Here is a 24,487-nt window from a genome sequence, read left to right as displayed (position 1 = left end):
ATGGCCAGCAGCAGCAGCAGCAGCAAGGGCAGCAGCGCCGGCGGGGGCGCCTTCTTCGCCGCCCGGCTCATCGCCTCCCGCAGCCGCCGCTCGGCCGGCCTCCTGGCTCTGGCGGGCGCCGCCGGGTCCCTGGCCGCCGCGGGCTTCCTCCTCTCCCGGGACCCGGTCGGCGCCTCCGCCGCCAAGCGCCGCCTCTACCCGCCCAGGTAGGAAGCCCCCGGCAGGCAGCCCGGAGCCACCCGGGGATCCCCGCACTGCAGAGGCCCTGCGGCGCCCTTGAGGAGCAAGCAAGCAAGGAAGGGGTCTCCCCAAAGGGACGAGCGAGACGGCGAAGGATCGAAGCCCCTCCGGAGAATCTGGGGTCGGGAAGGGCCGCGGGGCCTCGGTCCCCGAACGGAGGAGCTCTGCCTTTCCCCCGCAGGCCTCCCCTTCTCCCCCTCGGAAATGGCCGCAGCTCCGGCGGGAGAGCCCCGGGGGACTCAGGGGGGAGGCAGAGGGGGCAGAAAGGGAGAGCCCCCTCGGCATCAGGGCTGGGCCCTCCTTCCATGGAGGCAGTGGAGGGGCCTCCGGGACAGAAGGGGACTCCGGCGAGGTCAGGCGAGGCTCAAAGCCCCTCTAAGCCGGGAAGGAGGTCAGGAGACGGCCGCGGATCTCGCTCTAAGCCGCTTAAGGAAAGCACCTCCTGGAGGCCATTACCCCCTCCCCTCCCCCCCCGGCGGCTCCTGGACGCGGCCACTCTCCGGAGGGAAAGGCCCCTCGGCCTCCTCCTCCGGGGGCAGGGAAGGGGCCGCGGTGGGTCTCCACGGGGCAAGAGAGCCGCGGCGGACCTACAGCAGTCCCGAGGGAGAGCAGCCTCCCCCGGAGCCCCAAGGAAGGCAGGGAGGGGGGAGCCCGGGAGCCCCTGGGCATGAGCAGACCTCCCTCCCGCGGAAGGACAAATGTGGGGGGCTCAGCTGTGTGTGTGTGTGTTGGGGGGGGCCCATAGGCATCGCTTTCCCCTCGGCAGTAGCTTCTAAGGAGTCCTTGAGAGACGGATGTAACGCTCCCTTTCACGCTTTCTCATGATCCTCGGAGCACAAGGGAGGGGTCTGGGCCATAGAGAGAACCCCCCCAAAGGAAACAGGGAGCAGACACACGATGCTTGGCGCTTCCCCAGGAGTCCTTTGGGCAACAGAGGAACGGGTGCATTTCACAGGAAAGGGCCATTCGTTTCCCCTAGACAAGGACTGCTTCTCTGTGGAAGACACGCTTTCTGCCCCCCAAATGCCAGCCCCTCCGGCAGCTGCACAGAGCCCCTTTCCCCAGCCAAGGTCCTAATGCAGAGCGTGGCCCAGGCCCGCCCTCCCTCCTTCCCTCCTTCCTTCCTTCTGCCCCACTCTCTCTCCTTCCTTCCTTCTGCCCCTCCTGACCCTGGCACTGATGCCCTGCCACCGTCTTCCTCCCTCCCTCCCGTCCAGCGCGGAGTACCCGGACCTCCGGAAGCACAACAACTGCATGGCCAGCAACCTGACGCCGTCCCTCTATGCCCAGCTCTGCGACAAGGCCACCCCCAACGGCTGGACCCTGGACCAGTGCATCCAGACCGGCGTGGACAACCCAGGCCACCCCTTCATCAAGACTGTGGGCATGGTGGCCGGGGACGAGGAGTCCTACCAGGTGAGCCGCGCATGTGCATGCGAAACCCCACACACACACACCATCCAGCCCCAAATGGCCTTTATCCCCATTGACCCCCCCTCCCTCGGCCCTGTCCTGGCTCCAGGTGTTTGCGGCCATCTTCGACCCAGTGATTGAGGAACGGCACAACGGCTACGACCCTCGGACCATGAAGCACCCCACTGACCTGGACGCCAGCAAGGTGGGCCCCGGAGCTGGTCAGGGCACAAGGGCCCCTCCGTTCCCGGTTCTGCCAGCCACTGGGCAGACTGCCCTCGTCCCAGATTAGCCCTTCAGGCCAAGGCCTGGGTGGGGGAGGGCAACTTTTCTCAATGGGTGGCTCCTCCTCCCAGAAAAGGAATTAGGGGCAGGCATCTGAGCTAAACCTTTGGGCCCTCCCACCTTAAGCTCTCAAAGGCCAAGGAGAGTGGCACAGATGGCACCCAACCTGGCATTTGGGGGGGCTTTGGTGGCTGGCACCGTCTGATTCCACTTAAGTACTGTACAGGAATCACTGTGCAAAAACGAACGTGGGCTTCCCTTCTGCCTTTCACTTTCCCAAGCTTCTCTTACTTTATGATCTGCCCTGTCTGCTCATGATACGCCCAAAGTATGGCGGCCTCGATTAGTGATTTTGGCTTCTGGAAGAGTCCGGGTTTGATTTGCTCTCGGTCAGCTTCATTTATCTGGAGGATAAAAGAGAGTCAAAGCAGGTTTTGAGGTGAAGGTCAAGTGAGCTTTAGTTTCCTCTTCTGCTCAGGGGCTGAGCCCTGTTCCAAAACTGGTGCAGACAAGGAACCGGGAACCAACTTCATCAGGAAGGGAATGGGGAAAGCGTTCCTGTTGTTTCAGGGATAGCAAAGTCTGTGCCAGCCCCTGCATGACCAAAGCAGAGCTACTAGTGCTTTACATGCAGAACGTTAGAATGCAGCTTTTACATAGTACATCTCTCTCTCTCTCTGACAGACGCACATCTGTGAGTTGGAAAGCATTATTTATACGCTGCCACTGAGCGCCTAAAGGCGGTATTGCAGGCACTGCAGAAATAGGCCCATTAATATTAATGCCGGCATGTTTAGAACCAGAACTGCCACCGTCTGCCCTGGGGCTCCTTTGTAGGTTGCCGACTGCGCTCCAGATGCCCCTTTTGAAGGCCTTGGGGGGCAGTTCTGGGGCCAGAGACGCAGCCTGTCTCCTTCGGGGCCCAGAGGAAAAGGGGATCCTGCAGGCATCAGGCACAGTTTAGGGTAATGTCTGTGGGGAACACCACTCTGAATGCGGACAGAGCGGCCCATTGGCCTGGCTGGCGGTCCAAGGGGCTGACTGCTGGCCACTGTCTCCAGAGTGGGTGCCCTGGAAGGCCCTCAGGAGGCAGCAGCCTGCTAATGGACGGTGGGAGGCAGGAGATCTTCAGGTGGTCAGCATTGGCCCACCTCAGAGGGGCAGAATCAGCAGCAGAAGCACAGAGAAAGCAGCCCTCCTCTTCTTGATGGCACCTGGAGGTCACCTCGCCTCGCCCCACCGTCCCTCCAAAAGAGTTGCCAGCACAGGAGGAGGCCCCTTGGCGCATGGAGTGGGAGGGTGGGTCCCTGGCTCCCCTCCATTCAGTTCCTGCTGCTCAGATCTTGCCCAGTCACCCCTTCTTGTGTCTTGCCCCTTGCCCACCTGCCCCCACAGATCAAGGCTGGGCACTTTGATGAGCGCTATGTCCTCTCTTCCCGGGTCCGGACTGGCCGCAGCATCCGTGGCCTCAGCTTGCCTCCAGCTTGCAGCCGGGCAGAGCGTCGGGAGGTGGAGAAGGTTGCTGCGGAAGCCCTGGCAGGTCTGACAGGGGACCTGGCTGGCAAGTACTACCGTCTGAGCGAGATGACTGAGAAGGAGCAGCAGCAGCTCATCGATGTGAGTGTTGCCTTTCACAAGCAGAGGCATGCGCTGGCCCTCAGGCAGGTGGAGAGAGGCGGGTGCGCTAAAGCCAAGGCAGAGGTCAGGAGGCCAGGGTCACCCAGTGGGCAGCCACCTGCCCTCATAGTGGCTGAGCAAGCGGACAGAAGGCCCAGGGTCCACCTTCCCCACCTCACCTGGTGCAGAGCAAGGAGGTAGATTGGCTATTAGGGAGGGCAGGATTTGGCTGAGCCACCTCTACTGGGTCTGGCTGCAGCCTGTTCCCTGGCTTAGCTGCCCACCTCACTTGCCTTGTCCCCCTCAATGGCCAGGGACTCTGGGAGCACCCCAGGAAGACACCCCCCCGGTACTTAGGCCCACCTGTTGGCCAACTGGGGAGTCCCAGAAGCATGGCATCCTGGCTTCATGCCAAGTGCCGCCTCTCCTCTTCCTCCCCTTCAGGACCACTTCCTCTTCGACAAGCCCGTCTCTCCACTGCTGACGGCTGCAGGAATGGCGAGGGATTGGCCAGACGCCCGAGGAATCTGGTAGGGCTGCGGTGGCTGCTTTTTTGGCTGCTTTCTCTGCTTGGCATGGGGGCATGAAAAATGCCCTTGCTCATTTGCAAGCCAAACTACTTCTTGCCAGGCAGAAGGACGGGGAGCGGGACTGGACTTCTGCAATGGCTGAACAACCAAGGAACAGTGCCTAGGAAGCATGGCTGAGGCCCAAGTGGCATGGTGGAGGGCTCCCATAGTGCATCTGTGTGGGGCCCGTTAGCAGAAGAAAGGGTGGGACCAGCCTTTCGAGGGCAGGAGGAGGTTTGCACTGGGAAACTGGCCCCATACCCTACAAACAGAGCCTTGCCATGGCCACCCAGTGCCTGGTAGGGCATCTGCCCTTCCCTCCTTGTGAGTCCAGTTCCTCACACACCTGTGCCCATATCTCCATTATTCAGGCACAACCATGAGAAAACCTTCCTGCTTTGGATCAACGAGGAGGACCACACCCGCATCATCTCCATGGAGAAGGGGGGCAACATGAAGAGGGTCTTTGAGAGGTTCTGCCGGGGCCTGAAGGAGGTGGGTGCTGCTGCATCCTCCTTGCTCTGGGACCCCCGGGGTCCTTGTGCATCCAAGGAGCTGCTCCTGGCCTGCAGGGGTGGTCTGTGTGTGTTTTTGGGGAGGGGGGCTATGTGAGTGAACAAGTGAGTGACCAGCATCTTCTGGAGACCAGCACAGCATGGCGGGGGGGGGGGGGGACCTTGTGTCGGAGATCAGAGCTGCTCCTGCCATGTCCACAGGTGGAGCGTCTGATCCAGGAACGAGGCTGGGAGTTCATGTGGAATGAGCGGCTGGGCTACATCCTGACCTGCCCATCCAACCTGGGCACAGGGCTGCGTGCCGGCGTCCACATCAAGCTGCCCCTCCTCAGCAAAGTAAGACTCCCAAAGCCAGAATGGGAAGGACCTTTGCCAATGCCCCACATCCCTTCCTGAGCTGATCATAAGCCCAAGAGAGGAAGGGGCACTGCCAAAAGAAAGCTCTGCCCCCTCCCACTAGCCTGGGTCAGGGTTTCTCAGGGGACTGAACTCTATCTTGCCCCAGTCCCAACCCATGCCTTGCCACCTTCTGCAGGACAGCCGCTTCTCCAAGATCCTGGAGAACCTGAGACTGCAGAAACGTGGCACGGGAGGAGTGGACACGGCAGCCACAGGGAGCACCTTTGACATCTCCAACCTGGATCGTCTGGGCAAATCAGAGGTACCTACAGAGAATCGGCTCTCTTGGGGTCAAGTGCCACTGGGCGAAGGGGCAGAGGGATGTGGGGCAGTGGGAACGGGGAGGAGTGCAAAGGGGCTGGGAGGGAGGTACAAGTTGTTCCATGTCAGCCTACCTCGTGTCTCCTCCACCAGGTAGAGCTGGTGCAACTGGTGATCGATGGGGTGAACTACCTGATCGACTGTGAGCGCCGCCTGGAGCGTGGCCAAGACATCCGGATCCCATCCCCCGTCCCACAGTTCCGGACCTGAGACCGGTGAGCCGGCCTGGTCTGGGGCCTGGGCTGGAGGGTGCGGATGCCCACTCTTGTGGCTTCACCCACTAACTGCTCCCCATAAAGTCTCCAGCCACTGCTGCAACATCTTTGTGCCTCTGCCTGTTTCTTCCCCTTGGAGTGTGTGGGGACGGGGAGGAAAAGGGGGTCCAGCCTGGCCTAGCTCAGCAAACCCACAGGGAATGGCCAGCATGAAGAGATGACCGCACAGTAGCTAAGTGTCCACTCTGCAGCCAGAAGGCCCTGATTCAACAGCTGGTGTGCCTTTGATGGGAAGGAGCCTAGGGGTCTAGAGAATGCAAACCAGCTAGGGACACACGCTGGGGACAGACATGCACCATGGCCTGATGAAGAAGCTGGGCATGGAGGGCTGTGGCACAAGCCATAGGCTTTATTGCAGGCCCCAATCCCCCCACAGACACAGCAGAAGGCAAGGAAGAAGCAGCAGGGAAACAGCTGGGTGGCAGCGCTCCGATCTGTTCCAGCCTGTTATGGGAGGGAGAAGGAGATGGAGGGGGGTCAGCAATGCACAGGGCTCCTTCCCAAGGCCTTCTAAGAGTCAGGAGGGAGGGTGGCTTACCCCTCTGGTCCTGGCAGGCCTGCCCCTCGCAGCGGGCCAGCGCCAGGGCTTCTCTCTGCTCCGGGCTGAGCAGCCGGGACTGCTGAGGCGTCACTGCCGAGGCCTGTAGGCTGGTCAGGCTGCGGATCTGGCCTGGGCTGAACACCGCCTGTGGATGGGGTGGGGGTGAGGAGACCCACTTCAACCGGGCAGGGGGCTCCCCACCATCCTGGCTAGCTGGGCATCGTGCCAGGGGTGGGCAGTGCCTCTTCCTGCCTCAAAGGCCTCTCTGAACCCCCAGTCCCCATTCCACAGCCACAGGTGCCTCCCTTCCAGACCCTTGGCCTCCAGCCCCACTCCCAAGGTCAGCATGACACTCACTGTGAATTTAGGCGCAGGGATCAAGGCCACAGCGCATGGGGTCAGAGCTCGAAGCTGCTCTGGCACCAGGGAGGAGAGGGTGAGGTCTGGCAGCCCTGCTGGGAAGGGAAAAGAGAAGAGGCAGAGAAAGAGGGAAGCAGGGAGGACTGGTCCAGAAAAGAGATGCCTGTCGCCTGCCCCTTGTCCCCCTCCCCACATACTCCCTGCAGCCCAGATGGAAAAGGCAGCCCTCCCCCTGCATTACCTGCCAGGGTCCCAATCTCAGTGAAAATGCCGGGGCCCCAGAAGGCCGCAGGACCAAAGGCAAGGGGCCCCTCCAGCTGCCCAGCCAGGGCCTCCAGCTTCTCTTCTGAGCAATGGAGCATGAGAGAGCCCACGAAGGGGGCCGCTTTGCTGCAAACATGGGAGGAAAAAAGCAGGTCAGGGAGTCATGGGCCAGGCCACTAGCCAGAGAAAAGCATAAAAAGGCAGGAGGTCAGGATCAGAGGAGCTGGTGGAGCAGGGCAGAGATGGGCTTTGCACCCAAAGTGAAGACAAGACCACCCCAGCTGAACTGTCTCTCTAAAGACCACTCTCTGTGGGCCAATTGAGACCAGGATCCCCCTCAGCAACTCGCCCAGCAACCCCTTCCTGTCCTGGCCACCCCCATTCATTGCAGCCTTTGCTTTCGCACCTGAACTCATGGCCGCTCAGCTCCTGGATCTCGCCCACCTGCAGTCCACACAGGAGGTGGCCCAGGGCTACCAAGTCCAGCATCCCCAGGCTCTGCCCACTCTGTTGCCTCTGGCGCAGGAGGCGGCTACTCACAGCTCGCATCTGGCAAAGGAGGGAAAAGATGCATGGAGAGAAGCAGGAACCCTGATGGCAGCCAGATCCAGATGCCCCCCTGGAAAAAGAGGGCCAGGAAGTCCCCTTCCTTTGCGGCTGGTTGAGGGGGGAGAAGAGGGACCTGGGCATCCTTGGCCCTATCTCATGGAGGAGGAGGAGGAGGGGGAGCCTCACTCACCTGTCTCTCTGTCCAGCCTTCCAGCCCCCCCAGGACAGCCAGGACCCCCCAGTCAGGGATCTCCAGCCCATGAAGCTCCTCTTCTGTCAGGTGGAGGGCCAGCCAGCCCAGCTCCAGCAGCTCCAACTGCCCCATTGCCCTCACAGGCCCCAGGACCTACAGACACAGAGGGGCCCTCAGCCAGTGCAAAAACCCCTACTGAGTCTCCCTGCCCACCTCCCTCTTGCCTAGAAGGGCCCAAAGCATCCCAGACCAGGAGCGGATGCGATGGGCCTTTAGGAGCAGGGATGGGGCATGTTACACTTCTGCTTGAGGAGACAGGTACTTGGTTGGAAACCTACCTGCTTGGCTTTGTGGAGGGCAGCTTGACCCTGATCTGGGCTGAGTGTGGGATCCTGGCTAATGACACTGAGGCAGTCGTGGAACTGGCCCTGGTCCATGGTGTGGATCTGGACTGCGCTCCAGGCAGAGGGAAACGTGGCCCGGAGGTCAGAGCAAGTGGGAATAGACCCTGTGGGCACAGAGATGGCCAGTGGGGGAAAGAGGAAAAGGACAGGGGGCACAGAGGGGACCCTGTCCCATCATGCTGTGTTGTGTGGCTGCAGAGGAGGCCTGCCACACATCAGGCTCAGAAGCTCACCTTCTGGGTCCCCCTCCAAGCTCCTCCTCACCAGCGCCTCTTTCTGGGCCTGCACTCGCCTCTGCCACCTCTGCCGCTGCCTCCAGTCTGCTCCTGGGAGGCTGCTGCACAGGCGCCCACCTTCACTCGCCTCCCAGGCCCTCTGGCTCTGCAGCAGCTGCTCCACAACGTCCCTATGCAGCGCTGCCTGGATGGATGGGGCAGCCAGTGAGGGAAAGAAGGGTCGGGGGGGGGGGGAGAGTGCACTGGCAGAGCACCATTTGAGGGTTCCCTCCCTCTCCAACTCCCACTCCCATCTCTCTCCAATGGCCCCAATGGTCCTGCGCAGGAAACTCTCATTGGAGGATCTGGGGGACCCCCCTCCCCACAACTGGATCCAAAGGTGGTGGTGGTGGTGGTGTTGATGGTGGGCTCCCTGGGCAGCTTTATGTTCTGATGCCAGAAAGGACATGCACCATGGCCAGTGGGAGGGATGGAGGGATAGAGGGACTCCCCTAGGACCCTCGTCCAGCCACAGATGTGCAGGGCCAGTCCCTTCTTCACCCTTCCAGCCCCAGGCCCCAAACACATGGTCTCCCTCACCTGGGCAATTTGCTGGACGCTCACCAAAGGAAGCAGGAAAACCAAATGGCCCAGCTGCTCCAGCTCCACCCAGCTCCAGTGCGCAGGATCCCTGTAGTAGGGTCAGACAAGGGGGTGGGGGTCTCAGACCATGGGGGGCTCAGGGAGGCAGGGGAGGGGAGAAGGGGCCCTCCTCCACTCACCCCAGCGCATCAACCAGCCGTTGCCCAAGTGCCTTGGTCATCTCTTCCTCCAGGCATGCCTCACGCAGCTCATCCAGGTGATACAACAGCATTGCAGGGTCAATATGAGCCACTGTTTGGGGGTCAAGAAAACCCACAAGGGGGCCAAGGAGGTGCAGGACAGTGGCAGAGATGCCCTCCTCCGGTTGGGGCATCTGATGAAAGAGAGAGGGGCCACGTGGCTGAGATTCACCCTTCACTTTACTGAGAAACCATGGGGCAAGCCTGGTCTTGAGATGACGTGCAGCCACTGGGGGCTCTGTGATCAGGATGGGAGCCCCTGGGGCCAAGCCACTGCATGGGGTGTGTGTGCAGGAATAGCAGGGACCCCATCTCCTTGGAGGGCAAACATATGTGCCTTGCGCACTGAGGGGACAAGAGAGACCCACACACCCAAGGCCACCCACCAGTCCCGTCTGCTCCCCAAATAGCTGCTCACGGCCTCCCTCCTTCCCTTTACCAGAGCCTGCAGACTGCGCTGGGCAAGGGTTGCCCGCCGAGTGGGTGGCACGGCCAGCAGACTGCGGGGATTTCTCCTCACATAGTCCAGAATTAGCAGGATGGGCGCCGCAGGAAGTTTGTCCAGAAGAGGAGCCCTGAGCCATCAAGGGAGGGAAGGAATCAGAGGCCAGGCAGCAGGAGGGGAAGAGAAGTCCGTCTGGGCAGGTGGGCTTGGAGGCAGGGGCCCTGCCCTAGATCCAGCCCAGACTTCTCCAGGAGGAATGCTAGGCTAAGCTCCCATGGAGCCAATCAAGGACATTGGAAGGGGGCAAAAAAGGATGAAGGGAGGGTGTTGGGGGTCTGGCTTCTGGGATGGAGCCAGGAGGTCACCTACGGCAAATCCAGGAGGAACTGGGGCCCCAGTTGTGTCATCTCTCTGCCAGTGAGTCCCGGCTCCCTCTGTATCTCTTCCCAGATGCACCCTCTCTGAAGACAGAAGAACACCATGCCAGCCTCTCGGAAGCTAAACATGTTGCATGCCCATGTGCAGCAACCCCATCCCACCCACCCCACGGCTGCAGAAGGAGCCAGAAAGGGCTAGCAGCATGCAGGGAGGGCTGCCACCCCACCCCACCTCCTCCCTGCTTTCCCTCCTTCCTCACCAGGGTCCAGGGGAGGCAGCAGCCTTGGCTGTAGAGCGCTTCCAAGACAGCAGGGAAATTGGCCCTTTCCCGTAGGGCCTGGAGGGAGGTGCAGGACATGCCCACTGCCAGGCATCCCATTGCCCTGTGCCAAGGGAGAGAAGGCACCTTAGGCACTTTGACTAAGTGGACAGGAGGAAGGATCCCCAGCAAGGGACAAAGAGTGATCTGCCTTGAGGGGCAGGATCCCCCCCCTTACCTGATCACATCCTGAGTCACATTGATCCTGGCTTCCATTTTCTGCCAAAGGAACTGGGCCTGTAAGAGAAGGATGGAAAGGCCAGCTTGGTGATGAGTCCACCTTGGCATTCCTTCCCCTGGGCCTCACTCCCCTCTGGCCCCTACCTGTTGTGGGGCCCAGGGAGCCTCTGGGTGCCAGCCACCCCTTCCCAGCAGGGCCTGAGTGTCCACCTGAAGAAGCTGGAGAGGGAGGATGGGCAGAAGGCAATCCAGGTGGGTGCTGAGCACAGATAACTGTGGGCTGTGCCTCTGCGACAAATGCAATGGGGGAGTGAGGAGGGTACAGCTGAGGCTTCCCTGGCCAACCCCCTCCCCTGGGTCCCCACCCCAGCAGTCAGTCACCTCAGGGGCTCTTCTCCAATACCTGCAGGGATGCTTGGAGCAGGGCTGCTTTCTGGGGGCCCGAGAGCTGAGGGACGGTGGACCCCACACAGGCACAGCCCTCAGCCAGCAGAGCAAGCACAGCCACTGCTAGGCTCTGGGGGCCCAGCCCTGGCAGCAGGGAGCACAGGGGCCCAGCCCCACCCCACGTCACCTGCGGGGAAGACAAGCGCACGTGGTGGATGGGCGGCCGAACGGGTGGGAGTTCACAGAAGCACTTGGACTTCTGCCTCCTCAGGCACATGGCATGCAAGGAGGTGCCTTTGGAGCAAGCAAGCACACTGGTCATTTGTTGTGGTTGTTGAGTGCCCTCAAGTCATTTCTGACATAGGGCAACTCGATGGCAAACCTTGGCAAGATTTCTTCACAGAGGGTTTGCCAGTATTGTCTTCTTATGAGGCTGAGAGAGTGTGACTTGCCCAAGAGACTGAGCCATGGAGCTCTAGTTTCCAGAGCCACAGTCCAATGCTCACACCAATACCCCACACTGGCTTCTCATTTCCTCCATTACAAAGGGAATAAGATAACAGACTGTATCAGTTAAAAGTGAAACTGAGAGCAGCTGGGCTGTGGTGGGGCTCCCCTGATTCCCAGGGGTCTCCTCCCGCCCCACACCCCAGTCTAGCCCTTCTTTCCTCAGATGGCCAAACAGCCCCAGTCGCCTAGATTGGGGAACTGGGCAAAGTGGGGCAAGTCTGTCTAGGCCAACTTAGTCTGAGTACTTTGAGCCCACCCAAAAGGGAGCTGGTGGGCAGCAGAAGAGTGGGCTTGGAAGATGGAGCTGTGGTGCTTCTCCTGAGCCCCTCAAGCAGAGTGAGGACTCCACCCAGACTCCTCTCCTGGCACTCACATTCTCCAGTTGTACAGCCTGGGAAAGCAAGAGGAAAGCCTGAAAGGAGAGAAGCAGCCTCAGTGCCAGGAGCTGGAGGGGGTCCTGCTGCCACCCCCATGCCAGACCTCAGGGCCATGAACCCATCTGCGGGGTGGGGGGAGGTGGCACCAGCAGTGTGGGCACTGAAGGAGTCACCTGGGCATGGCTCAGTTGTGCCATTTGCAGGTCAGGGAGAATTGCCACCACCTGGGCATCAGACAAGTTCTGTAGGAGATCCACCCGCACTGCAGGCATGAGGCTTTGCCAGGCATGCAGCTCTTGGGAACCCGGAGCAACTGGATGCAGCAGCCCCACCAGGATGTGTGCCAGCTATGAGGGTGAGGAAAGGGCAGATCAGAGACAGGATGGTCATCTCCTGCCATGGGATAACAATGGGGGCTTTGCTTTGGGAGGGAGGGGTGTAAAGCCCAAGGGTGCAAACCCAGAGAGGAAGGAGCTTCTGCTGGTCACCTCCTTCAGCAGAAGCTTCCTCTTTCTTGCAGATGAACCCCAGAAGGGCATTTGAGCCCAGGCTCCAGGTGAGAGAAGACCACTGAGCCCTCCTGGACAGAAGGACCTGGTGCACCCTGGCACCCTCTGAGGAGCCTGAGACTGATTTCAGGTGCCACCCACCTGTCCCTGAGGGTCCAGCAGCCCACTGGCCACACATTCTAGGAGACGTTTCTCCACTGGTCCCCGGAGATCGTGCAAGGCGGAGATCTTGTGCAGCTCCTCCAGGCTGAGAAAGCAGATGAGGGAGCCAAGCCTGCCAAGACAGCGCTGTCCTTCAGAGGCCCTAAACCTCCCACGCACCTTGCTCTGTCCTGCCAGCCCCAGGCCTTCCAGCCGCTCACCCACATCCTCCCAGGCCCTGCCTGTCAGAGAATGCCCACCTCAACAGAGCCAGATGCTCCTCCAGCTCCATCTAAATCACATCCTGTAGACATCACAGCCTCTCAGGGGCAGCAGAGGCAAGCGGCTTTGTCTGCAAACCTGGGAGGGCTTGAGGTTCCCAGTCCTTCCAGTCCAGAGCCAACACCAAGAGGACTCTTCACTGCAGCCCCCACCCCTACAAACCCTAGGCTGGATGGTGCTGTGTGGACGCAACACTGAAAGACCCTGTCTTTCCTGCCACTGCCACTGCCACTGCTACCACTGAGGGAGATTACAGACGTTGATTTCTGCCTGTATTGGGTTGCATTTGCAGAGCCTGGCCTGACTGCACTCTGACTTTTGACTCTGCTGTTTGATTGTCCTCAGCTCCTCCGAGCGCCAAGGAGCGCCAAGGAGCCGACCTCTACAGCCTGGTTGAGGAGGTGGTTAAAATACGTGGGGGAAGAGGAGCGATGATGGCAACCCAGTTCCATCCCATCGAAGAAGAAGCCCTTAGCAGGCCGCCGGCTAAACGGTTTCCAATATCAGGCACTAATTAAATGGCTAATTGAAGTGCCTGGGCTGAGGAAACCTCATTCCCGACAGCAATTATAGTCATTAAGGGTAAGAGGCTGGTGGGGGAAGGAGAGAAGGCCTTTCAGAGGTGCAGTGCGCACACTGGCTCCTCCTGAGAAGTGCAAGGTCAGAGAGGCTGGGCCATAGGGACGCCCCTCTCCATCCGCCTTCAGGACGAGGGCCCTGCCATGCAACTCTTTGCCTCCCAAAGCCCTCCTTTGTGCAAAGAGAAAGGAGAGAGGTGGGGAAACACCACAGGGCCACTGCTGCCTTGCAATGGGCACCTCATAAAACTGCACAGAGAGGGCACATCAACATTTCCACCGGGAAGCACCCACAGCTTTGATACAACTTTGCAATTGCTACAAGCCCCCAGCCCCCAGGAACTGCTCCAGGGCTCACATAGCACCTCTACCAAGCAGTAGTAACTTTGGAGAAATAACTCTAAGGCAGCACAACTGGCCTCATGACCAAGGCCACCAAGCTGCAACTAGAGTAGCCTTGGGCTCCTTTTCTTTGGAACGCCAAGGTGCACGAAAAACACATCTCCCCTCCTATACTTCGATAAAGGAGGCAGGTGTGAGGGAGATAGATTGCCTTGGGGGTCTTCAGGTTTTGTCTCTGCCTCTGAACACCTGCTGTGGCAGCTGCTAAGGGAATGTGCCACAACCGTGGCAACCCTGTCTCTCCCCGCCACCCGATCACCTCCCTTGCAGCCTCACCTGTGCACCAGTTCCTCTGTGCTCCTGTGGCTCCCAATGGCCACACCGCGAGCCACGTGACGCCCCTGGACCACACCCAGGTCTACTTCCTGCCAGCTATCCGCCAGTGCTTGGATCTGGAAAGAGCAGAAGGATAGGGTCTCTCTCTGTGGGCACCTCCCTTGGCAGAAGGCAGGCAAGGAGAGGCAGCCTGGGACAGCCCTGGCCCCCTGCATGGGCCTTGGCCCTCTGTCCTTGGAGAGAATGTATCTGGGCCCCAGCTCTCTCCCAGAAGACTGCAGAGCAGGACACAGCAAAGGGGGCTCTCTCCAGGGCCAGGGGCACCTATGCCTCCCCTTCCCTCTCCCCAGAGTTCCCATAGCCCAACGCACCTGCTGAGGTGTGAGCTGAAGGAAGTGATGGAGGGGCAGGTGAGGGAGGAGAGGCCCGACGGTGTGCAAGAACTCAGAGGGCCAGGAAGGAATGTCCCCTAGCTGCCTGGTCTGCAGGAGCCGCCGCACAAGGGCCCGCTTCTGTGCTGGCGTCATTCTTGCGCTCTGGCTGCTGATTATGGCCAGCCTGGAAGAGGGGCAGGAAACAGGAGGCCACCATCAGCAATGCCAGCTCCCCTTGCCCACCTGCAGAAGACCATGAGGTAGGTGCCCAGTGGTCCCTATGGACTCTTGGGGAGTGTAAGGCTCCCTCACCCAAGATCCCTGGGAGGCCCAGCTAAGGTGGCCCCAGAAGCACCTCAGGTGGGAAAAGAAAAGACAAAGGGGCCCTCTGGGGAGGGAAGTAGGGCACTCTGCATGTGTACAGAAGTTCTCTTTCCTGAAGGCCCCAGGGATAGGCCAAAGATAGATATGGGTTTCAGAACCAGGCCAGGGTCAACCTGAGGCCCAGGACCAAAGTCCTGAGGAGGCGGTCAGAGGAGGAGAAGCATGTTATTGGCATGGCCAGTCTAGTCCAGCCTGGCTGGTCACTCACACACTGTTGTTGGCCAGCAGGGCAGGTGGCAAGTGCAGGATGTCCGGCACGGTCATGGCAGGAACAAAGTGGGAGAGCTGGAGGGCGAGCTGGGGACTCAGCCTTGGAAGCGTGCTCAAGAGCTGCACAATCAGCAGCCGGAGCACTGGGTCCTCCCAGGGAGACACCTGCAGAAGAGGAAGAGGGAAGGTGGCCGATGAACAGGGGTTTCCCACTGATGCCCAGGCTAAGGAGTGGGCCCCAAAACAGGAGACAAAGACCCCACTGGAGAGCTGGAGCAAGTCAGCGACACTGCAGGGCTAGTATAAATAAATAAATAATAAAATATTTATTTATAGCCCGCCTTTCCGTAGATCAAAGCGAGTTACAACAATATCAGTTACAGGACAAAACATGATAAACAGCAAATATACATTAAAATCACAGTACAATTCACAATATCACAATATAACATTATCCAGCTAGCATAGGATGTTCAACAACAAAAATAATAAGGGGGGGGGGGGGAAGGAGGCTACAAAGGAAAGGAATTAGGGGAAAGCTTTTTGGAACAGGAAGGTTTTTAGTTCCTTCCTGAACCGGTCAAGGGAGGTGGCCGAGCGGAACTCACTGGGAAGCGCCTTCCAGAGCAGAGGAGCCGAGATGTAATAGGCTCTACGCGATGTTGTGGCGTATTTTGAATCTGGGACTCTCAGCAAATGCTTCCCAGCCGATCTGAGTGTGTGGGGCGGGTTATAGGGGAAGAGGCGGTTCTCCAAGTACCTTGGGCCCAAGCCATTTAGGGCTTTGTAGGTAATAACCAACACCTTGTATTGCACTCGGAAGCGAATGGGCAGCCAATGGAGATCTTTTAATACTGGTGTTATATGGGTGGCCCTGGAAGATCCAGTGACCACTCTAGCTGCCATATTTTGAACCAACTGTAGCTTCCGGGAATGGTACAAGGGTTGCCCCATGTAGAGCGCATTACAGAAATCCAAACGAGAGGTTACCAGAGCATGTACCACCGTTTCAAGGTCCCTCCGGCCCAGGAAGGGTCACAGCTGGCGTATCAACTGAAGCTGATAGCAGGTGCTCCTGACCGTCGCATCCACCTGAGATGTGAGGTGGAGCAACAAGTCCAGGAGCACCCCCAGACTGCGAACAGAGTCCTTCAAGGGGAGCGTGACCCCGTTCAGGACAGGTGGACAAACCTCCAATCCTGGACCGGGGGAACCTATCACGAGCACTTCCGTTTTCTCTGGATTCAAGCTGAGTCTGTTTTCCCTCATCCAGCCCATTACTGAGTCTAGACAGGCATCAAGAGGAGAGATGCCATCCCTGGTCACTGCATCAGTCGGAGACACAGAGAAGACTATTTGGGTGTCATCAGCGTACTGATAACACCGCGCCCCGTGTCTCCGGATGATCTCTCCCAGCGGTTTCATGTAAATGTTAAATAGCATGGGGGACAGTATAATCTGCCTGGGTTAGTCCAGAGGGAGGAATCTGCGCATGGCCGAATCTTTCTTCACCTCGCCGCCTCCTGGAAAGGCTCTCTTCCTGCTAAGCGGTCTCTGGCTCTGGGAAGCAGAAATGCCCCCAGGGCACTATAGGCCTCAGAGCGCTACCCATCCCACTCCTCTGCCCCCTTCAGGTGCTCTCTCCTGGGCCTGGCCAGCCAGAGTGGCCACCAGCAGCCCTTTGAGGGGGGCAGTAGGTCTAGGGTTTGATTTTTAACTATTGTAATTGATGTATTTTATTGTTGTAACCCACCCAGATTCTTTGTGATTGGGCGGGCTATAAATAAATCTTTATTATTATTATTATTATTATTATTATTATTATTATTATTAGGATCAGGGTAAGATGAGTCATGTACAAGGTGACCTTCTTGGCCAGACAGAGACATACATTTATACAATGCGAGTCTCTCCAAAGGCTACATTCAGTTGAGGTTTTACCAGGGCAGCTGTTTAAAGCCCAGAAGCCCTGCTAAGAAAACTCTGCAGCCCTTGGGCACCTAGACCCACCTCTCTCCCTCCTCCCTACCTAGCATCCTAGAGCTGGAAGGGGCTTTAGGGGCCAGTGGTTCCATCCCCTGCTCAATGCAGGACCTCCAGCTAGAGCATCCCAGAAGCAGGGAGCTGTCCAGCCTCTTTTGGAAGATGTCCTGAGAAGGAGGCCTCCACCTCTCTAAGCAGTTGGTTCCATCTCCGAACTGTTCTCACCCTCAAAACGTTCCTTCTAACGTTCAGCTGAAATCTATCCTCCTGTAATCTAAAACCTTTAGACCTAGTTCTACCCTTTGAGGCAGCAGAAAACAAGCCTGCCCCCTCCTCTCTGTGACGGCCCTTGAGGTATTTAAAGTCTGCAATCATGTCACCAAACTGAAAATGCCCAGCTCCTCAACCTTCCCTCATATGTTTTGTTCTCCATACCTCATATCACCCATGTTGGCCTTCTCTGAACCTCCTCCAACTTTTCTGTATCCTTTTTAACATGAAGCGTTCAGAACTGAACACAGATGAAGCCTGACTAGTGCAGAATATAGTGGGACTATTTCTATGGTGCTATTACTGCAGGCAAGAGCAGCACTTGCCTTCTTTGCTGCTGCATCACACTGCTGCACCATGTTCAGCTTATGATCAACAATAACCCCAAGATCCTTTTCACATGCAGTACTACTGAGCCAAGTATCCCCCATCCTATACCTGTGCATTTGGTTTTTGTGGCCTAAAAGTTTAATTTTGCATTTGTCTCCATTGAGACATTTCATTACATTTATTTTAGGCCAATTTTCTAATTTATCAAGGTCCTTTGGAAGTCTGTCCCTATCTGCCAATGCGTTAGCCACCTCTCCCACCTTTGTATCGCAAACTTAATAAGGATCCTCTCTGACACATCATCATGATAAAAATATTGATAGGGGACTTTATCAAATGCTTTGGTGAAATCTAGATCAATGATACCTACCGCATTCTTGCCATTTCCTAACCCACCTGTAACTGAGGCCAGGAGTGGTGCAAGAGAGCCAGAAACCACTGGGCAGCCTCACTTTCAGCTGACTGCAGCAATGTCTGGACCACCCTTGGGGGCACCTGCAAGCAGCAAGGGGGGCTGACATGAGGATGGAGGCCCACCCACCCCCTCGCACCATCGCAGCTAGAGAGGAAAGTGAGGAGCCCCTCGTGGAGCCATGGCACCTCAGCTGGGAAGGAGCAGAAGGGGGACTATGCCTGGCCACAGGAGGTATTTAGCTCTGCACTGGATCCAAGGAAGGGGGAAAGCGATGAAGGATCTGAGGACAGGCCCGCAGGCCGAGAAAGAGGTTACCTGCATGAAGAACCCCAGGGCCGTGGCCTTCTCTCCGCTCTGTAGCAGATCCCAGATCAGAGGCTGTAGGAGGGGAGCACAGGGAGAACCAGTCAGGGTTCCCAAACAGAATGGCTACTGGGGAGGGGGGGACTTGGCCAAATCTGCCCAGGAGTCACCTAACTGGTCCTCCCAGCCTCTTTGCCCTTTCCCTTGCTGCAAAAGGGAGCAGATGGAGGAGGTGGCCCACCTCTTCCTTCATTCTCTGTGAGGTGCCCCCCTCGCCCACCTGCCACCTCCTGTGCAATCCCAACAACTCACACTGAAACACTGCAGCAGCTCATCCTTGGCAGCAGCATCCTGTCCTTCCCGAAGGAACCAGCTCACGTCCTGCAGGGCAACGTGGGCTTGGAAAGAGGCCCAGGAGGAATAATTCCCCAGGAGGCCTGCCAGCAGTAGGTCCTGCCCGAGCGGCTGCCTGACCCCCTGGCCCACCTCCTCCAGGGCTGGCAAGGCAAGCAGGAAGTCCAGCAGCCACAGCAGGAAGCCAGCAGCACTGGGGACCCATTGGGGGCAGGAGGAGGAGGAGGAGGAGGGTGGGAGGTCTGGGCACCAGACAAGCTGGGACAGCTGCCTCACCAGGAAGGATGAAGCGTGCTGACAGAGCCAGGTGGGAACAGGTGGCATCCCTGGCATCCACCAGAAGCAACACCAGCAGGCCCTTCCTTCCTCCTCCTTGGCCAGGCAATGAAGCTTCACCCACGGGTGGATCCCTTGCAGGCCCTCCATGAGGGACCCACAGATGCACACTAGTGCCCAGAACCTGCACCTGTGGCCTCCTCTACGCTTGCCCAGGAAGCTGGCATGGCAGGGGGCTTGCGGGATCCCCATGGAAGGATCACACCAATGGCTGCTCTGGTGGGCCGTGGCATTTGGCCCAGGGTGGCGGCAGAGGACAGACAGCTGCTGCCTCAGGTCCTTGAGGAACTCCCCCTGGCCAGGCCTGCTCAAGAGGTTCTGGGTCCAGAAGGTCCACCACTCCTCCTCCCCCTCCCCCTTCTCCAGAAAGCAATACCAGAGCAGAGGGGCATGGCCACTGGCAGTCTTGTTGAAATGGAGAGGGAAGGTCTCCTTGCAGGCCTGTGCCCAGACTGAGTCCCCCTCCATGGAAGAAAGGTACCAGGCAGCATCTGAGCACATGGCTTCCAGGTCCAGAGGGGACTGGCCGGGCTCCTTTGAGCTGTTGAAGAGGTGGCAGTAGAGATAGAGGGTGAAGTTGGAGACCCCTGGCAAAGGAGGGGCGCTCCCATTGCAGGCTGCCTCCAGGAGGACCTCAGCTGGAGAGCGCTGGTCCAGGGAGGGCCCCTGGGTGGCACCCGAAGATCTCTCATGTCTTCTGGGCGCTGGTCCCCCATCAGGGCTTGGGCAGTCAGGCACAGGAAAAAGCCATTGTGGGAAGGCCCTGGTGCTGGCGATGCCCAGCATGCCAATGCTCCAGCTGATGTTGTGCTTGATGCCCCTGCGACCAGCAGAAAAGACCACAGTTGGCAATGTCATGGTTCAAGAGTTCCCTTGGCCAGATAACGTGCAAAATGGAGGCTAGTCCTGCTGCCCACTGGGCCCTGATGGATCCATCCCAACCTAGTACTCCCAATGCCACATCACACCATGCTGAAGGATGACTCTCTGGGCACTTGCCACCCACTGACCTTTGCCATGTGGATGAGGAAGCAGAACCAAGATGGCTTGTGCCGTCTGCCCCTCTGGGCACCCAGGAGTTGGGGGAAGCCACTGCAGTCAACACAGGCACACAAACATACACAGAGACAGACACAGGCTCTTGACATGTGGCTATCTCCTGCCACTTACCAGAGGATCAGCTGCTGCAGGCTTCCTGGTGGGAAAAGGAGCAGGGAGTTAGCTCTGTGCCCCTTCTTCATTTTGGGGCATCACCACATCACCACCCCCACAGGAAGGTCTGCAGCCATTTGTCCTGGACCCACCTGTGGGGAAGATCCCATTCGGGTCAGTATGGGGAATGCCAAGGGACTTGGAGGCCACCAGGAGGCCTGTTGCAAGCAAAACCTTCCTTCGGAAGCCAGTGAGGAGTGCAGGGCCCCCATGCGGCCCCACAGCTCTGCCACAAGTGCCTTGGCTCCTCCACATAGGTTGGGTCCAGCACCTCACTTGGGGCCTTCAGGAGGCCCTGGTTGCCTGTGGAGGGCTCCTGGAACGCTCACACTGAGAGCATTTTGGACAAACAGTGGCCAACCGGCACCCTTTTGGTTTCAGTGGGAGGAAGGAGGCCTCCCGTGGGCCCAGCAACCCAGAGAGAAGGGCCTGGGCCAGGGCTTCCATCAGGTTGTGGAGAAGCTCCCACTCCTGTCTCCTGAGTAAGCCCACAGGTGCCTGGTCTGAAGCCACGCCAGGCCCTGGGGGGAGAGGGAGAGGTGTGGGGCTGGTGGGAGGAAGCCCTCCATGAGCTGAGGCCACAGCAGCTTTGATGGCAGCAGCAGCAGCTGGAGGCTCTCCTCCCAGGATGGGCTCTCCAGCCTTGGTCCCACCGCGGTCCCCTGTCCCTGCAGGGACTGAGAAACGTTGTGGAGGAGGCCAGCTCTCATCCCTCTGATGGGGCCCAGAGTGGCTCAGGCCTAGCAGGGCTAGGGGCGGTAGTGTCCCCGCTGCACTGTGCCCAAATGGAGCCAGGGCAGGATGCAGGGGTGCCCAGATGCCCACCTGGTGCCTGCTGCTGTGGGGCCAGGTGCTGCAACTGGGTCTGGGCTCGATCAGTGGCAGGCCCTGCAGGGAGGAAGAGGGTCAGACCGACATCAGCAGAGCCAACTGACTGGAAGGGCTCCCTGAGATGCCACAGACCCACCCACATTCACACAGACACTGGGGGAGACTGCCTGCTTGCTGGGGCCCAGGACGGAAGAGGAGAAGGTCCTGGAAAGAAGATCTTTATGCCGCGTGACTCACTTCCACAAAACCATGGAACTTTGGCTCGTGATCGGGAGAAGCCTGGTCATCGGAGCCTCCAAAGGAAGAGGAACTGCTTGGAGGGGCCGCGGCGGGGCCCCTTCCTGCCTGCCTGGCAGGAGCAGTGCCAAGCCTTCTGCTCACCTGACCTTCCCGGCCTGCCCCCAACCCCTGTCTTACCTGCCCCCAGACCCCTTGGCTCTGCCAACAGGAGCAGCCCCCAGAGGCCACAGAGGAGGGGGCCCATTGTGGCCTCGCTTCCATGGGCAGGAGAACAACCCAGGCCTGGAGGAGGGAGGGAGGGAGGCAGCCTCTCTGCACCTGAAACTGGAGCCCTCTCAGGCCCTGCCTATCTGATCCATTTCTGCAGACGGAGCATTAGTTACATCCAGGCAGGGCAGGCCCTCCAGCTCGGCCACTGGGACCCTCCTGCTTCCTTTGGGGGCCAAGTGAGCAGTGGAGCCCCAGAAGGTGGCAGACGGAGGAAGACTGCCCTAAAGCAGCCCTGTTTCCTCTGCCTCTGCTCGGGGGGGGGGGGGAAAGGGGGGGTGGCAGCGGCCCAGTCCTTTGCCAAAAGGAGAAGCAGCCTGAGGGGTTTTACCTGTACATGAAACAGTTGGAGGGAGAGGCACTTGCAGCTGTTGGAAAGGCAGGCCCTGGGTCCTGGGGGCTTCCATGATGGGAAACTCTCCCGGGGTGTTTGGCCATAAACATGGCTCTCTCTGGGGAGACGGGCTGCAGGGCCAGCCTTGGGGGCTACGCTTTCGCCTTCCCTCCTTCCAGCAGCGTTCAGGTGAGGAGGAGCCTCAGACCATGATGCTCTCCCAGGAAAAGGGGGAGGGAAAGGACCCGTCCTTGTCGTCTGACCCCCAGGGGCCCCTTCTGCTCTGGAGGCCAGTCTCAGCGGGAGCCCCCACTGCCTCCACTCAGATGACCTCCGAGCCCTTCCCCTGCAGCGTTGCTTAGTGAGGCCGCAGTTGGACCCTCCATCAGCAGCAGGGCAGATCTCCCTCAGCCACCCCCCGGGGTCAGAGGAGAAGAAAGATCGCCCCCCCCCCGGATGGCAGAGGGACAGAGGAAGGCCTCAGTCCCTGGGATGCCAGGAGGCCCCCAAGCATCGCGGGGCACTTGGTCGTCTTCTCTGCTTGCTCTCATGAGCGCCCTGCGAGTTTCGCCCCATCAGTCTGAGCAGCTCCGCAGCCACAGAGTCGGAGGAGCCCCGAGGGCCATCCAGTCGAGCACTGCCTGCTTTGAGAAGGACCAATGGCCAGGCCTTGTGTGGAAGATGGCCGATGGAGCAGCCTCCTGAGCCACCGGTCAGCCAAGGCCCCGGCCCCCGGCAGAGCCCCCTCCTCCTCCTCCTCCTCCGCAGCTCCAGGCCCAGGCTGCCTCCCCAGGAGGGAGGAGGGCCCTTCTGCCACCAGGGGCAAGGAGTCTCCTGGCAGGGCCTGGCTGCCAATGCTGGCAGTGGGGCTGGGGCTGCAGGGGAGGAGGAGGAGGGGGGCAGAGCCACAGCAGGGCTTGGCTCCGGAGTCCCCTGCTCAGCCATGAAGCCCAAGGGTGCCTTGGGTCCAGTCACGCTCTCTCAGCCTCAGGGGAAGCCCAGGGACAGGAGGCGGGAGCGGGCGGGGTCTCTCTCTCTTAGCCCCGCCCCAGGAGCCCCTTCCCCAGCAGAAGGCAGCAAGGAGGAGGGGCCGCTAACCTTCGGACCCCGCCCCCAGCCACTCCCTCCCTCCCCGCGGCTGGGACTGCCCCCAGCCCAGCTGACCAATGGGAGGCCGGGCGCGGCCGGACGGTCACGTGGCGCGAAGGTTTAAATGTCAGCCGGGGGCTCCGGGGGGCTCTGCTTCCTGCCTTCCCTCCCTGGCCGCCGCCGCCGCCCCCGCCCCCGCCATGGGCTCCCTGCTGGCGGTCAAGCTGGGCTGCCTGGCGGCGCTGGCCCTCCTGCCGCTCCTCTGCGGCCTCCTCCCGGCCGCCCTCCTCCGCCTCCGCGGGGCTGCCGACCTCGCCTCCGCCGCCGGTGGGTGATCTCCCGGGGACTCCGAGGGAAGGGAAGGGTCGGGGCGGCCGGAGGGGGCTCTCCTCCCTCCCTCCCTCGCTTCTTCCTCTCTGCCTTTGCCTCCTCCCCTCAGGCCTCTCTCGCGGCGGCGGCCAGAGCATCCTGAGCTGCGCGGCCGGAGGCGTCTTCTTGGCCGCCTGCCTGCTGGACATCGTCCCGGACTCGCTGGCTGACCTGCGCGAGGAGATGCAGCGGAGGAGCCTCTCGGTAGCCTTCCCTTCCCTTCGCCTTGTGGCCCCTCCCCCAGCGGCCCGTGACCCCGCCTGGCCGGGGCCTCTGGTTGTCTTGGGAGGGGGCATGAGCTGCAGGGAGGGGGGTGTTCTCTGACTGGTCCCCCTTTGCTGCCCCACAGCTGGACTTCCCGGTGCCGGAGCTGGTCCTGGCGCTGGGCTTCCTGCTGGTCCTGGTCCTGGAGCACGTCGTCTTGGACTGCAGAGCCCAACGGAGCGGCGAGGCCTCCCTGCCCCTGCTGCCCAGCCCCGAAGGGCAGCACCCGGAGGAGGCGGCCGTCCTGGGGCCAGGGGCCCAAGCCTCCTCCTCCTCCTCCTCGGCCCCTGCCTTCCGGGCCCTGATGCTGACCCTCTCGCTCTCCTTCCACTCGGTCTTTGAGGGGCTGGCGGTCGGACTGCAGGAGACGCAGGCCAAGGTCCTGCAGCTGGCGGTGGCCATCCTGCTCCACAAGGCAGTCATTGCGGTCAGCCTGGCCCTCCTGCTACTCCAGAGCCGCCTGCCCCTGCGCTGGCTCCTGCTCTCCCTGGCCACTTTTGCGCTCATGTCTCCGCTGGGCCTGGGGCTGGGCATCCTGGTGACCCACACATCCTCCGAAGGCGGCGGCGGCGGCGATGGTGGCAGTGACACGGTCCGGAGCGCGCTGGAAGGAGTGGCCGCCGGGACCTTTGTGTACATCACCTTCCTGGAGATCTTGCCCCACGAGCTGAGCTCTCCCGCCCCCGGCAGCCGCCTGCCCAGGGTCCTGGCGGTGCTGCTGGGCTTCTCGGGGATGACCGCCCTGCGCTTCCTGGGCTGAGGGCGCCTGGGCCTTGGAGATTATGAGCCGGGACAGGGCTTGCCTGGCTTGGGGAGGGTGGGCTGGTCCCCTGCGCCTTTGGATGTTTTTATTAAATGGGTCCTTTTGATTTGCTTGTTTCCTTTCTGGCTCTCATTTGCTCTTCCACCGCTTGGTCATGTGGTGCAGACAAGAGGCCTCCCTTGGACCTTGGTCAGGTGATAAGGAGCCTTGACTTTTCTTTCCTCTGTCCGAATCCACACCCAAGTTTGTCCAACCACTGTCCAGTCGGCCAAGGGGCCTGGGGCGGGTTGCCTTGCAAAAGCCGCTCCTTGCCTGGGCCCAGTGACCCCTCCTGGTGAGAAGGGCAGGGATACAGGAGCCAGCATGGTCTCTT

The 24,487-nt window shown here is 59.9% G+C and overlaps 3 protein-coding genes across 16 annotated transcripts; 2 read left to right on the top strand and 1 right to left on the bottom strand.

The window, feature by feature from the left end:
* On the top strand, nt 1-5,671 carry LOC121932643 (creatine kinase U-type, mitochondrial). 2 transcript variants are annotated; one of them, XM_042471507.1, is made up of 9 exons: nt 1-206; nt 1,458-1,656; nt 1,763-1,858; nt 3,334-3,555; nt 4,000-4,085; nt 4,496-4,619; nt 4,841-4,975; nt 5,175-5,300; nt 5,453-5,671. In XM_042471507.1, exons 1-9 carry the CDS (start codon nt 1-3, stop codon nt 5,567-5,569), a joined length of 1,311 nt encoding a protein of 436 aa, XP_042327441.1. In that variant the 3' UTR covers nt 5,570-5,671. The 2 variants fall into 2 exon arrangements, with proteins under 2 accessions (XP_042327441.1, XP_042327442.1); XM_042471508.1 differs by lacking the exon at nt 1-206 and adding an exon at nt 328-631.
* Nucleotides 5,672-5,960: 289 nt separating this feature from the next.
* STRC (stereocilin) lies at nt 5,961-22,855 on the bottom strand. Of its 13 annotated transcripts, XM_042471495.1 has the most exons (29): nt 22,154-22,855; nt 20,783-20,845; nt 19,916-19,940; nt 18,686-19,565; nt 18,368-18,436; nt 18,068-18,130; nt 17,734-17,832; nt 14,753-14,919; nt 14,158-14,344; nt 13,787-13,902; nt 12,249-12,381; nt 11,772-11,945; nt 11,478-11,633; nt 10,728-10,898; nt 10,469-10,612; nt 10,323-10,381; nt 10,085-10,208; nt 9,817-9,908; nt 9,442-9,577; nt 8,943-9,136; nt 8,761-8,851; nt 8,179-8,365; nt 7,880-8,049; nt 7,539-7,694; nt 7,206-7,348; nt 6,777-6,925; nt 6,533-6,630; nt 6,173-6,320; nt 5,961-6,078 (listed from the first exon to the last, which is right to left on the bottom strand). In XM_042471495.1, the coding sequence occupies exons 1-29, from the start codon at nt 22,572-22,574 to the stop codon at nt 5,984-5,986; spliced, it is 4,710 nt and encodes a 1,569-aa protein (XP_042327429.1). In that variant the 5' UTR covers nt 22,575-22,855; the 3' UTR covers nt 5,961-5,983. The 13 variants fall into 13 exon arrangements, 11 of the variants coding, with proteins under 11 accessions (XP_042327429.1, XP_042327423.1, XP_042327424.1 ...); XM_042471489.1 differs by having other exon boundaries at nt 18,368-19,565; XM_042471490.1 differs by having other exon boundaries at nt 6,533-6,627; nt 18,368-19,565.
* On the top strand, nt 22,775-24,220 carry LOC121932645 (zinc transporter ZIP1-like). Its single transcript, XM_042471509.1, has 3 exons — nt 22,775-23,045; nt 23,158-23,291; nt 23,437-24,220. The coding sequence occupies exons 1-3, from the start codon at nt 22,796-22,798 to the stop codon at nt 24,109-24,111; spliced, it is 1,059 nt and encodes a 352-aa protein (XP_042327443.1). The 5' UTR covers nt 22,775-22,795; the 3' UTR covers nt 24,112-24,220.
* Nucleotides 24,221-24,487: the final 267 nt, after the last annotated feature.

The sequence above is a fragment of the Sceloporus undulatus genome, chromosome 6, assembly GCF_019175285.1.
Source record: "Sceloporus undulatus isolate JIND9_A2432 ecotype Alabama chromosome 6, SceUnd_v1.1, whole genome shotgun sequence".
Lineage (NCBI taxonomy): Eukaryota > Metazoa > Chordata > Lepidosauria > Squamata > Phrynosomatidae > Sceloporus > Sceloporus undulatus.
Note: the sequence above shows the minus strand (reverse complement) of the source record. Positions and strands in the feature narration are given on the sequence as shown.